Source organism: Hesperophylax consimilis, chromosome 6 (genome assembly GCF_061612785.1).
Source record: "Hesperophylax consimilis isolate HC1 chromosome 6, BYU_Hcon_1.0, whole genome shotgun sequence".
In the NCBI taxonomy this organism is placed as follows: domain Eukaryota; kingdom Metazoa; phylum Arthropoda; class Insecta; order Trichoptera; family Limnephilidae; genus Hesperophylax; species Hesperophylax consimilis.
The window spans coordinates 32,156,345-32,171,119 of NC_142841.1; the positions used below are offsets into that span (position 1 = coordinate 32,156,345).

The 14,775-nt window shown below is 36.0% G+C and overlaps 1 protein-coding gene and 1 pseudogene across 1 annotated transcript; one reads left to right on the forward strand and one right to left on the reverse strand.

Annotated features, from left to right (window-relative positions):
• Positions 1-3,781: 3,781 nt before the first annotated feature.
• On the reverse strand, positions 3,782-3,907 carry LOC149423205 (U4 spliceosomal RNA; annotated as a pseudogene).
• Positions 3,908-6,423: 2,516 nt separating this feature from the next.
• On the forward strand, positions 6,424-14,274 carry LOC149423206 (chymotrypsin-2-like). Its single transcript, XM_089632915.1, has 5 exons — positions 6,424-6,490; positions 9,279-9,486; positions 10,685-10,919; positions 12,282-12,449; positions 14,075-14,274. The coding sequence occupies exons 1-5, from the start codon at positions 6,439-6,441 to the stop codon at positions 14,222-14,224; spliced, it is 813 nt and encodes a 270-aa protein (XP_089489041.1). The 5' UTR covers positions 6,424-6,438; the 3' UTR covers positions 14,225-14,274.
• The last annotated feature ends 501 nt before the right edge of the window (positions 14,275-14,775 follow it).

The following is a 14,775-nucleotide window of genomic DNA, read 5'->3' on the forward strand; positions in this document are numbered from 1 at the left end:
CAGTGGATATTTTGTAGATTATTTTTCATGAACTGATATAGATGACGCCAATGAAATTATAATTTAATTTTTTTTTTTTACTAAGTTACGGTGAAATATTTTTTTGTCAAAATAGGGCTCGTACTCTCGATGAGGGTTTGGATTTATTGTTTGCTTTTTTTATTTTCACAGAATTATTATTCACATTTTACAAAACGCAAAGCCGAAAACTAAATTTTGGCCCACGAAAATCTTCACCTGGGCCGCAGGTTTTGCATGCCTGATCGAAACTCTAAATCCTTTCTTTTGCATGCCATAAAAATGAAACAATTACAAAAATGTTTTTCGAACTTCAACATTGTCGATGTATCTAACTTTAACATGAACACAGAATGGCACATTTCTTTTTACATTAGCTCCACGCAAGAGGACCTGAGAATAAATTCCTTCAGGGCCTATGTCATCTTAGGGATGCTGTGTAGGGGGTATTTTTTATTGAAAGGAAGGAGAGGAAGTTATAGGAAGGATAAAGTTATGAAGGGTGGGTAGGAATCGGGGGTAAAAGTGACGTATGAATCTAACCCTCCCACTGCGGTGCAAGGCGATGTTAGGAGTTCGGTTGGAGAAGTCAAAAGGTCTTCAACCAGTCTCTGCCGATTCGGTCCGCCTCGCAGAAGGCGGGCAAATGCATCCGCCGCCAAGACCTAGACAAACCTCACCCCATAAACCCGGGCACCCCTGCTAAGTCACCAAACGTAGCGAACCACTAGGGGTGTTGGTTATCCAATAAATGGTTCCCGGGGCGGTGGTACCCATAGCCGCTCCCACATGGAACTATTGGCCTTGCTGATTTAACCATATTTGTTTTATAATTATTATAAAACGTATTTATATATTTGACGGATACCGGAAACTGTATGTGTGTGTCCCATGAAAGACCAAGTACATTTCTGAGTGCTCGGTTTTGGACCACCAGCAGAGATAGGATAGGTGTGAATGAACCAATAGGCACATAAACATAAACTCATCAGTGTTTGCGAAAAGTAAATATGATGTTGGGAAGATAGACCTACTAGTGGATAAATATTGTAGTAAGAGGCCTTACAGATGCAGTGTAGAAGATAAAAAGGAAATAGAAGAGCAAATAGCAAAATTATTAGACAATAAACTGATAGAAGACTCCTACAGTCCATTTGCTGCACCAGTTACTCTATCATTTAAAAAAGAAGAAAACAAAAGATGCAAATTGTGCATAGACTTCAGAACCTTAAATTAATTAGTGATACCTCAAGCTCAACCATTTCCGTTGATTGAAGACCTAATGACAAAGACCAGAAATTGCTAATTTTTTTCAACGCTGGATATAAACTCAGCTTTTTGGTCTATTCCATTGAGGATTGAAGACAAAAGAAAAACAGGATTTGTAATTCAGGAGGGGCATTATCAATGGACTTGCCTGCCTTTTGGATTAAAGACTTCTCCGGTAATTTTTCATAGGATATTAAGCAATATATTGAGAAAATATAAACTAACCGATTTTACTGTTAATTACATAGATGACATTCTTATATTTTCAAAAACTTTTGCTGAACACATTGATCATCTAACAAAGCTGCTAAATGCAATCAAAATAGAAGGTTTTAGATTAAAATTTACAAAATGTACATTTGCATCAGTCAAGCCAGTAAAGGATAATTTGATTTCAATAATGAATTTTCCTGTTCCAAAAACACAGAAGAATGTGAGACAATTTCTAGGAAAATCAATTTTTATCATCAGTACATTCCAAAGAGTGCAATAATACTAGATCCATTGCATAATTTTCTAAGGAAAAACTAAAAGTTTATTTGGACTGATAAATGCCAAAATGCCCTTGAAACGATGAAAAACCTGCTATGCTCACAACCAATCCTGAAATTTTTTGATAAGTTTTACCGTTCAAAATATATACAGATGCTTCTCTATTTTAAAAAATTGTTGGAGTTATTTAAAAAAAATACTCAATATGACGGAAAAGAAAAACCAGTAGCTTACTTTAAAAAAAAAAACTAAATGGAGCCCAGAAAAAGAAAAAAACGATTTACTTGGAGTGCTTGGCTATAAAAGAAGCAGTGGCAATACTGGTTGATAGGTAAACCATTTACAGTTTATTCAGATCACAAACCACTGGAAAACATGAATCTCAAATCTAGAACCGATGAAGAGCTGGGTGATTTTATATATTATCTATCACAATATGACTTTAACACAAAATATGCTCCAGTAAAACAAAATTTGGAAGCCGACTCTCTAAGCAGAAATCCAGTGTTACAATCAAATGAAAATACAGATGAACAATTGAAAGTCGTGAATACGATTAAATTAGAACATATTTTGAAAGATCAGAATAAAAATGAAGAAATACAAAATATAATAGCAAATTAGAAAACCACATATATACTAAAAAAAAAATCAGAGAATAAGATAAAATAATTCTTTCAGAAAGTTTAGCATCGAAGTTATAAAAAAATACATGAAAACCTATGCCATTTTGGAATTAGACAAATGCAAAAGATGATAAGTTCACATTATACAGCCAAAAATTTAAATAAAAACATCATAAAAGTTTGTAGAACCTGTGAAATTTGCATTAAAAATAAATCAAGAGGACAAGACAAATTTGGCTTTATGTCTCATTTAGGCCCAGCAACAAAGCCATTTAAAATAGTATCTATAGACACAATTGGAGGTTTTGGAAGTTCAAGATCCACAAAAAAATTTCTACATTTGTTGGTAGATAATTTTACAAAATATGCATTGACCTGTCGGTGGCCGAGTTGACATCGCGCTTGGGTCCCACCCAGGCGTAGTGTGTTCAATTCCTCGGCTGGCTAAGTCCTCCATCACAACACAAGCAACATTTTCAGCTTACTGTGGTGGTAGTAGGAGATTTTCAAATATTTTCAGGTTATTCGTAACCCGGGAATGTTTGTCTTTTTTTTTAAAGTTTTTTTAAAGTTAAATTCAAAGTTAATTTTAAAGTTAAATTAAAGATTTTGTAAAACTAGTTATTAACATAACAGAAACAGAGGACATAGGTATGCTACTCACCGATCAATACCCGGGAATCAATTCAGAGGGGACATTTTTACAAGAAAAGAGGATACCAATGATCTTTACTGCAGTAAATGCACCATTCTCAAATGGTTTGAATGAGAGACTGAATCAAACTTTAGTAAACAAAATCAGATGTAAAATAAACGAAAAAGAATAAAAGAGAGGCTGGACAACAATAGCCCGAGAATGTGTAAGTAAATATTATAATGAGACTATTCACTCAGTCACTGGCTTTGCACCGAGTTACCTGTTATATGGTACGGACATCACGATTTTACCGAATCAATTAAAACAACGAAAATCAAATAGTAACTGGATCAGAGACAGGAAAACAGCACTTGAAACCACAATAAGGTCACATAACTACAATAAAACATTTTTCGATAAAAATCGAAAACACTTGTGATCTATTGTATCGCTTTAGCGATCATCGGTTTGACCTTACCGCTTTATATAAACGCAGAAAAATTTCTGATGCCCTATTCTTATACAAAATCGTGAACAGTCTAGTTGATTAATCATATCTGCCAGAAAAGATTGCATTTTGTTGCCCTGAACACAACACCAGATCGAACGACTTATTTAGAACACCACACTGTAAAGCCAAATATGCGCAAAACTCTTTATATTTTATTATTAAGACTTTATCTTTTATTATTTATTATATGAAGATTTGAGAAACGCATTATAAGTAATACAGTTTTCGCATGTTTATATTATTATATAAATAATATTATATTAATTATATAATAATATAATAAAAGTTTTCAACTAGCAACAATCGCACCTCGGATAAACCTCATTGGTTACGATATCGCCGCTGCGCCAAGTTTTATTATATTATTAAATATTTTTCTTTTACGATTTTATGTCCGGGTTAAATCTTCCCCATAGGAAAAACTAAACTCTTCCACACCCTTTTCCACAAATGATCATCTAGTCAATCAACATTATGTAAATGCATTATGTAAGCAAAATAAATACAAAACAATACAAGAACAACACTTCAACCCACCAGATATGAAATGGGAAAATAATTCACTGACTCCAGATATTTTCATATCAGAGGGTTCGGCTCGGTAGAACTCATAAAGTCTTAATAATAAAATATAAAGTCTTCCTCGGGCGTCCCAGATTTTTTCTACCATTCATTACTGATTATCACATTTTTACTGTTAAAAACAAAATTTTATCGACCTTAATTCGACTCGTATGTACAAACATAAGTGCGAGGAAATTATCTTAGAATAAAAAAAAATAAATATATACCTAGTGAAAAGTGAAAGAGATCGTGCCTTTTGGACTGGACTTCGATCTACATCACGAGCGGCCTGATGCGGTTTTTTTTCCGAAAAGTGCCTGTACAAGGTTGGCTCTTAGAGCCAAACAGACCAGCCAACTTAGAGCAGGACAGACAAGACTTGTCAAATACATTTTATAAGAACTTTGACTTAACGCCTAATGCTACGTATACATCCGCGAGCCGAACTGCCGAACTGCCGAACTGAACCTCAACTTATAGGAAAGAAAAGAAACAACCGCAAATGGCGCGAAACGCCGCTTGCGGTTGATTCGTTCCTTTCCCGTAATTCGTGGTACGGTTCGCGTTTCAGTTCGCATATGTTTACGTACCCTAACACATCGCCCTTCGATTATTTTTTCACAAACAGGAAGTTACTGTCTACTGGCTTTGACAAAGGGCGACAACATTATACTCGCGGCAGGCGCCGTTTGGCTCAGGGCCGGCCTGATTTCAGGTAACCGATATTAGTAAGTTAGATTATAGACTTTTATTATTTTAAAAACAATATTTTTTGGGAGTTCTGTATAAGTACAAATACTAGAGCTCAAGATCGATTAGACCAGTGATGCACAATCTTTTTAATGGAAGGGCTAATTTTTCAATTTATTGTTGACGGACCGCAAATTGCTTCGGAGTCATTGTGAGCATATTGTGAGGATCTCACAATGGGAAGTAGCACCCATAGACGTAATGTGGAAACAATGATTTAAAAACGTAATCGATATGTCACCTACAAAGTACCTACCTGTGTATCAAAACATGGCAGTATGTAGCAAATCTCTCAGCGTCTAAAAATATGCATTATCAATAAACCATAATGGCATTCATTTTAAAACAGTCCTGCAAACCATCTAAGGTACAAGTCCATCCCTATGCGGGCGCAATAGGAGCAGTCCACTGCGGGCGCCGAATTTCCAAGGCGCCGAGGCGCTGATAATACCTAACACCTAATAGTAATTACCCTACATAACCTAACCTATCCTGCATAATAATGCGCTGATAATATCTAACATTAATTACTCTACATAACCTAACCTAACCTGCAGCCAAGGCGCTGATAATACCTAACACCTAACAGTAATTACCCTACACAACCTAACCTAACCTACAGCCAAGGCGGTGATAATACCTGACAGTAATTACCCAACATAACCTATCTTAACCTGTAGCCAAGGCCCTGAAAATACCTAACACCTAACAGTAATTACCCCACACAACCTAACCTAAACTGCAGCCAGGGCGGTGATAATACCTAACAGTAATTACCCTACAAAACCTAATATTCCTTAAACATCGCCATTGAAATTATTTTTCATAAAAAACGGTTCTCCATAAACTACCAATCATTCGAATATTATTGATTGTAGTGATCATCTACCTAGGCACTACTGGTTTTGTCAAGGGGCGCAATGTTTGGCTCAGGGCTGGCCATAAATTCTTTAAAATATTCACGGGAGTGGTTTCCATCTTTTAGATTTTTTAACAAATTAGTCTACAATGTAATATTATATTTTGATGCGTGCGGTCTGCGGGTCGTATAATGTGTATCCCTGGATTAGAGTTAAACTAACGATCATTGTAAAATTAGTAGCCGGGTAGACAAATGCGTCGGGTTATAATTCAGCCGTCACTGGTTCAATCCTCTTCTCCTTGGTTTCTGTTCCTAACCATATATTATTTTGATCCCAGTTCTTCTATCATATACTTACCACATACGTTTCTTGTAATGGTTATTAGACATATTTTTGGTATCGTTAAATAAATAAAGCATTACGCAATAGTATCACTTAGCTCATTAGTTATTTTGGGTTTTATTAATTAAATAATCTAATCCGATTCCAGTCAATCAATTATTTTGACATGGTCCATTGGTTCCTACAGAGATTATGAAATACAACGATTTAATTTTACTATCTCTTCAGACTGGGATTCTTTAAATCTAATATATTGATAAACCCTTTATCTCAATGATATCTTTATTTCAATTTTAGATCAGCATATAAATGGGAAGCAATCTTGTGGTCTTCAGTTCATTTGCTATATTTGATACTACTAGAAACATGGCTTCTTTCTCTCTATTCGTTATTTTGGCGCTCGTCGCTTGCGCTGCTGGTAAGTTGATGTGTTTTTGTACTTTGTTTAAACTGGATATCAGAATCGTTAATATTAAGGCGATGCAGTACGTCGTGTAATATTTTAAATTGAGCCGCTATCAATAACAACCCTTACGTAGATGGCGATAAGGTTTAAATTCCCGCTTAACACCATCCGTCTGTTTTGATTTATGCAAGAAAAAACATGGTCAAAAAGTGCCTTTTATTTTATTTTGTGGATGTTCAGGCATAAATGTGTCATTTTTTTCGATCATTTTATAAATAACTTAATTTTCCACATTAAACAATAAAATCATAACCGAAAATGGATTCGTAAGTAGGAGATTTTGAACATTAAAGCAGTTTTAATAGGCCTTTACATTATTTTTTTCTGGGCTTATAAAAAGACTTATTTAAAAAATAATCGATTATTTCAAAGGCCAAGATGTATTCTACTCACAGTATTTAATTAAAGCATCTGAAACATTTCTAGGCGACCAAATTTTCAAACCAAAAACACATGATTTTGCATTACTACGTATGGCATCGCCTTAAGGTATACGTGAGAAGTGAAGGCTGTAGACGGTGTTCGGAAACTCGTACTACAAGCGGGAAACTGATACATCACATAAAAAATGCTCTTTGCTGATGACATCAAGCTATACAAAAAAATAACTGATGTAAATCATTGCCAAATACTACAGTCAAATATTATTAAAGATTGGTGCTTACAAATCTATTTACCTTGAATTTCTACAGAAATAAAATCTAGTTTTATTTGAATATTCCATTAACAATACAGCTTTAGAAAGGAAATGGGAGATCTCCGAATTATTTTGGATGAAAAACTAAGTTTCGTTAATCATATCCACCAAATTGTAAATAAATGCATGAAAACACACTAGGCTTCGTATTAAGAGCAACTAAAAACTTTAACTCCATACAAGCCATTTAACGGTTATACATATCTCTAGTTGGAAGCATAATTGAATACAATTCAGTAGTTTGGTCTCCCTCTTACAAAATTCACTTATAACATTGATCGAATACAAAAAAATCTATGTTTTATAAATTTTAAATTTTATATCCCACTAAAAGACTTACAATATCATTTCTTATTGAATACACACACATTGGAAGACAGGCGTAAAATAAATGACTTAACTTTTTTATTAAAAATTCTAAACTGTAAATTCGACTGTTGCAAACTTCTGCAACTCATAAACATACAAATACCTACATCTACAATAACAACACGACAAAATACACTATTCCACTGCAACAGACATAACTCCCCAATACAACGGTTTCACACTATTGGAAACCAATACTTAGGTGATATCGAAATATTTAATATTAACTTTGCGAATTTTGTGGATCATGTAAAAGATTTATTCCAACACTATTCCTGAATAGAAGTTGTATTTTTGTAAGCCAGTCAAATCGCTGTATTTTTAAATTTATTTTCTTGATTTTTTAAAATTTAATTTTTACTATTTCTTTCTTACGTTTCAAAATTGTCTGTCATCAAAATTGTACCACCTACGTGGCGTACATTCACCGGTTTCCCGTTTGTACTACCAGTTTCCCGTCACCGTATATAATATGTTTTTTGAATAAATGGCATACAGAGCTCCGGGCCAAAAAGGCCCCTTTCTTTTTGGACCGGAGCTCTGTATGCCATTTATTCAAAAAACATATTATATACGGTGACGGGAAACTGGTAGTACAAACGGGAAACCGTTGAATGTACGCCACTATGTATGAGTGAATGTACAAGTATGAGTATTCATTAAAATAGCTTCAGCTATGTATAGTGACCAGATATGAAGAGTAAAATATTTCCCAACGACCCCATTCGTCTCATTCCCGACTAAAAATAAATAGCACTTTCGCAGAACTAGAATTTAACTTTTAAATTTGATGAATTTTTCAAATTCTGTGAAACAACCTATTTACTAATCTAACGGCCTCCGTGGTCGAGGGTAAGGCTCTCGACTAGCAATCCGAAGGTCGCGGGTTCAAATCCCGACGTGCGCAAGCAGGTTTCATTTGATGAATTTGTGTTATTTCTCAAGTTATTCATTTAAATATAATATATAATAAATTTGCGGCAAGTTCCAGTGTAGAAGATACTCTCAATATCGCCCTGGTATAAGACCACCATTCTGAATTAAAACTTTGTTTTAAATGGCTTTAGACGTGTTTTGTGACCTGATCTAAATAGTCAGGCACTCCCCCACCTTCCTCCTCCGCATTTCCTTCCCCTTCTAAATATCTTTAGCCTCACAATATACACATATTTAGTATGCTATATACTCACTAGTTTCAGACGGTCGCGAGCAGTTGGGACTCTTGTGCGCTTAAAAAAAAAATCAAATGGCCAATGCAGAATAGTGTATATTCATTGTTTTTTACTTTTTTTTATGTAGACGAATGAATTTTCTATAACTATTTTAAATGTACCATTTTTATTTGCCGCTAAAGGTCACGATCGTTTTTATTCGTGAATTGGCCAAGAGCATTGGCACCAACGTTGGTAACGGTGTTCATACGTTGGTGAGTTGGGCAATGCGTTGGGCTATCGTGAATTAGGGGAATTAGGATTCCAATTAGGAGGTACAAATTCATGTATCAATAGTTTGCTGTTATACCAAATTAATCTTGGTTACTGATTTCGCCGCGGCAAGGAAATGTAGCAATTGTAGAATTTAAATACCTAAAATATTATGTTGCCTTTTTAAATTTGGTCCTTCGAGCCGGATACCGTATAATTTAATCTTTTTAATTTTTCCTTTTTTGTCTAGCAAGCGACTACACCAGCGGGCGCATCGTTGGAGGTGGAGTGGCCCCAGCTGGCCTGGCCCCCTTCGCCGTGTCTCTCAGGACTGGTGTCCTCATCAAGAGCCACTTCTGCGGGGGCTCTCTCATCACCGACAAGTTCGTGGTGACTGCTGCTCACTGCGTCGACGCCGTGTGGAACTCTGGTATCATCGGATCTGGATCCTTATCTAGGTAATCCGACAACTTACTATTTCATTTAAAAATATTTTACATTATTCGATAATTTTCGATAACAATAAATTATAATTAGATAACAAGATTTTATATAACTTCAATTTGTCGCCTGCTCTCAACAGAAACCTAGCGAGACAGATATAGTACAGGGTGGGGCAAAAGTAATCACACTATTTGAAAACTATTGAATAACTTTTGCAAATGGCGCCAAATGTAAATTCGGTTTTGACATTTGTGAAGTAAACAAACGCAGAATACAAATCGACAAGACATGAATCGGTTTACATTCATGTAAACAAATTTCACAAGCAGTACCAAAGTTTATCATAAAAAAAAATTACAGCAAAATAACATCGGGTGATTACTTTGGCCCCACCCTGTTTAACCCGTGTTGTCATTTTTAAATAGAGATGAAAAATATTATACGGTTTTAAATTCCATTCTTTCACCATTGTCCATTTTAAACTTCTACCTTTTTTTACAGTTTAAATAGTAAACGGCAGTTACGTAGCTATTGGCGAAAATACACTTGGCAGGGTAATTTTTAATACATATTTTTATGTTGGCATCTACAGGTGAACGTAGAAAAATGACTAATGCTAATTTATTAAGAATCTCTCAAAATTATTGGGATTCCGGTTCAAAACGGGATTGCAGGCCTTACATACGAATTAACAGGTTGTAGATTTAGTAAATTACGAATATATTATCATGATGCCGGAACACGTGTTCATGAAAATATTTTTTCATTTCGTCAAGATTTATTAGGTATTAAGGCACATGCGTGCGCATTTGCTTGATACTGCCGAAATATTGAACACTCCAAAATTATGTTTTATAAAACTTATTATGTAAGAAGTTAAAGTAATATGTTTACAACAATCAAATAATCACCATATAACCTAAGTGCCAGAATTTTTCTTTTATATTTAATTCCGAATTTTGTATAATCAGCGCAGAGTAGTTTAGGATCACTTGCCGTCATAGAGTTCTCGATATCCTTGGTCGATGAGGTTCCGTATATCCTATGACGTCAGAGCGGATCCGGTGCGTTTATATAAAATGTTGGCAATACACCGATTTATTAATTGTACAAATAAGATTCTAGGAATCATTTAGAACGACTCGTTAAACAAGGTACGCATGATTTTGTAGTTTACTAAAAAATCACAAAGTATTTTTTGTGTTTTTTTAGCAATCTGCAGGTGCTGTCCGGTACTCAGAACTACAATGACGGAGGCATCAGGAGCACCGTCAGCCAGAACTTCACCCACCCAGCCTGGAACACCAAAGAGATCAAGAACGACATCGGCCTGTTCCTGCTGAGCACCCCCCTCTCCCTCACCGGTACCACCAATATCATCAACCGAAACCCCGCTTACATCGTCGGTGATGTAGATGTCATCGCTGTTGGATGGGGATATACTTCAGTAAGTAACCCAACTAATCTTTTAATCGAAACCTAACTAAATCAAAAAAGTTTAGACTTAAATCAATACTTCTTTTGTGTGACACTTTTGTGCTCAAGTGTTCAGAATATATTTATTTTTTAAATTAACCCTTACACAAGAGGCCCTGAGGAAAATAATTTCCCTCGGGGCCTATATGGTCTTTGGAGATGTTACGTGGACGGTATTTAAAGTAGAGGGAGGAGATGAAGTTCTGGAAGGGAAAAAGGTATGAGGGTTAGATAGAAATATAGGGATCAGAATGTACAGGAGTGACGTAAAAATATATCCCTCCCGATGCGGCGCAAAACTCTGGGTCGAGAGACCAGTTGGAGAGGTCAAAACCAGCCTCTCCTGATCTGGCATGCCACGCAGTTTGTGGCCAGGTACATCCTGAACACATCTCCCTCGATGAACCCGGGAACCCGTGCTAAATCACCAAACATAGTGAACCACTTGAGGTGACCTATGGCAGAGGTGTTGGTTATCTAATAAATGGTTCGTGGGGCGGCGGTACCCAAACCCACCTCCCAAATTAAAAACTTTTCATTTTATAAAGGGTGTATTTTTATCATAATCCTCTCTAATATTATGAATGCGAGAGTATGTTTGTTTGTTTGTACTTCTTTCACATCGCAATGGAACGACCGATCGAAATGATTCTTTGCATAGAGATAGATGGAGGTCTGGTAAGTGACATATGCTTTTCATACCGGAAAAATGGGATTCTTAGTACGGTAATTTCTCTCAAACAAAAAAGCGTTATATCTAGGACAGCAAAAACTCTAGAAGGGTGAAATATAAACAGCTATTCCTGTCTGGGATTTCAAGATCAACGCAATATTTTTCAGTTCACAAAATCATGAGCTTTGAAATATCCATTAATGGAGCGGTACTGGCACAAACTTTCATCGTTCCTCTTTAAAATGAAACTAAGATGTCCATTTTTAGCCGAGTTATTGAAGTGTCAAAATTACTTTGATGGAAACTATCGCTCATTCGGGCGCTATTATCTCTCACACACCCATTACGCGGCATCGATTATGAAAGACGTTTTCACATCAAAAAATACATTACCATTTACTATACTTAGCCCGTCACTCCATTGGATCGGTATTGGTTCTGAATCGACAAAAATCCGGAGACCTGCGTAAAAAAGTAAAGTTCACTACGGTTTGTAGCGCAGCCATCGTGGGATTTTTCTGCCCAGGGTCTTCGTTTTTCATCGATTCGGTACCGATACCGAGCCAATAACTTGATCCGGAATGGTGTAAAAACTTAGCAATTCAAACTGTACGATGTTCACTATTTCTTATACCTTCTGATAATATTTTTTTTCGATAGTACCCTGGATCAGTGACCAGTCAGCTGAAGTACCTGGAGACCGTCGCCCTGACCCACGAAGATTGCGTTGCCAGGCGTGACGAGGCCGCTATTGGTGACCCCACCTATCCCCTCATCTCCGAGGGAGAGATCTGCACCCTGAAGGCCGTGGGACAGTCCGTCTGCAGCGTAAGTATTTAAAAAATCAAAAAGTACATTTTTTATTTTAGAGGAACAGACCGGTGGAAGCCATACTCTGCCATGTAAAATAATATGTAAGAAATAACAATAAAATGTATAAAAACTTGATGACATAAAATAGCAATACAAAAGAAAATATGAATAAACTAGGGCAGTCTTGTTAAAAACAACGGCGTATTAGAATTATTTTGAAGCTGGTTTGTGTAAAGAATACATCAGAATAAGGACAATTGTTGCAGAACGGTTGAAAAATATTTTTGTTGTCATTTTCAAAAATGGAACTGATATATATCAAGAATGACAATTCAGAGCAGTGACAATTCAGAAGAATTTTGGAAAGTAGTATAAATTCATTAAAAGATGAAATAAAACTAGCCTATAAACATAACCTAACCTATTACATAACCTAGTTTTTTCGCGACTTACTGGTAAAATAATATCTTCCTTATGTACGGTACCCTCCACCTCACAAACGTAGGATCCCTCCCAAACGAAGGTCACCTCCCGTGCTTCAATTATTATTTCCGCGGGAAAACGTGAAATGTAAATTAACTAAAGGATAAACTTTTAATATTATTTATTAAAACGACTATTTAAACATTCTACATATAAAATATGGCAGTCAATTTATGGATGGTAAACTATATTTCTTAGTCCTCCTCACTAGGGTGACCTGTACTGCGGCGGACTAAAGTTATTAACTTCTATTTTATTTGTTTAAATGTTTTCTTAGAGTTTTTGCATTGACCTCTTTCAGCCAGATTTTTATTCTTAATTTTTAATCAATAAACTTTCCTTTCGGCTTTTTATCAGGGGGGAAGGATGTTGTGGGAGTTTTGTCACAAAATAAATGTAGTTTCTTTGTCCGAATGTGGTTTTCTAACTTAAAAATATTTTTTATGTCATTGAGATGGTATAGTAGAAGATTCCGTATTTTTATTAGTTTCAAGAGTATATTTTTATCACATATTTATCACATATCTATTTGGTACATCAAAACTATTAAAAATTTCAATCGAATGCGTTTATAGGTACTTTCAGGATGGGTTTTATGATTCCTTTTTTAATTGTATTCAGGTTATGTATATAATTTGATACAGCAGATCCCCATCCTATAATTCCATATTCAATTCGAGAATGACGTTTCTTAGATTTTTAAAGATATATAAGGCTTGTGAGTATTTCTGTGATACCTTTGATCTAAGGTTTTCATCATTTTTTAACTTTTACTTTGTAATTTATTTTTATAACCGGGCAGTGACATTGAACATTATTTCTATGGCATTCGTGTCTTTAGTTTTGCTTATATTTAGGGTAAGCGAGTTAATTTACAGCCAATTTTGAAGTGTGCCCTTGTTCACACACATAAAATGTTTCCGTCCAGTTTTCTTCTTGAAATAATATAACGGTATGTCAGTATCATCAGCAAAACTGATTATCTTTCGTTCAATGTTAAGGTTAATGATATCATTTAATAAATAGAATCGGTCCCAGTACACTTATGAGATAACGCAACTCCTTACCGAATTCTGTCACCTAGTTTAGAAAACCTAGTTGGTCGATGGTAATGCACGATGGTTTCATACTAACATGAAATTTGTTCTTTTCCCCAGGGTGATTCTGGAAGCGCCCTGTTCTTGGAGAAGGAGCTGGTCGGCATCGTGTCCTGGGGCCTGCCCTGCGCCAAGGGAGTTCCCGATGTGTTCACCAGGTACTCTGCCTACGCCGAGTGGGTCGACCTCATCCTTTCGTTGAACGCATAAGAACGTCAAACATAATATAATAAAAACATGAAAAGCCATTATCTGGATTGATGAACTGAAATAAAGCATTTTGATAATTTTTGATATTATTTATTTTAAATTTGAAGGGAGAGTGGGATCATCAAACGCTATTTGATAAATTAATGGTAAATGTCACTTTCTACAATCTACTGACTGCTTACAGCGTAACCTGAAGATAATTTGGACACCGTGCTCGACAAACTGAGAACTCTGTCTCTAACCTGAAGAAACTTATGGCTACTGGCAAAGTGTTTGGTGTTTGGCCGGAGAAACAGAGAAGTAGAGTAAGATCACCGACGCATTGCGTTGGAGTCGGGGCCGGCTCTGGGCAGGCGCAATTGGAGTAGGTAATACCTAACACCTAATACAGCGCCCTCGAGCTCCTGGTGCCATTTGGCTCAGCCCTGGTTGGAGTGATCTTATATCACAGGTGTCCGGAATGTTCGCGACTCTTCATCCAGCATAGGACCGTCAAGAGTGGAAGACTCTTGTTCATCAGAGAAATTGAGAGTGGAGATTACGATCCTCAG

Excerpts from the sequence above, each read along its gene's own strand:
- LOC149423206 (XM_089632915.1), top strand. The coding sequence starts at position 6,439 with ATGGCTTCTTTCTCTCTATTCGTTATTTTGGCGCTCGTCGCTTGCGCT. Across the intron at positions 9,487-10,684 it reads GGATCTGGATCCTTATCTAG|CAATCTGCAGGTGCTGTCCG; the intron begins GTAATCCGACAA and ends GTGTTTTTTTAG. Across the intron at positions 12,450-14,074 it reads TGGGACAGTCCGTCTGCAGC|GGTGATTCTGGAAGCGCCCT; the intron begins GTAAGTATTTAA and ends TCTTTTCCCCAG.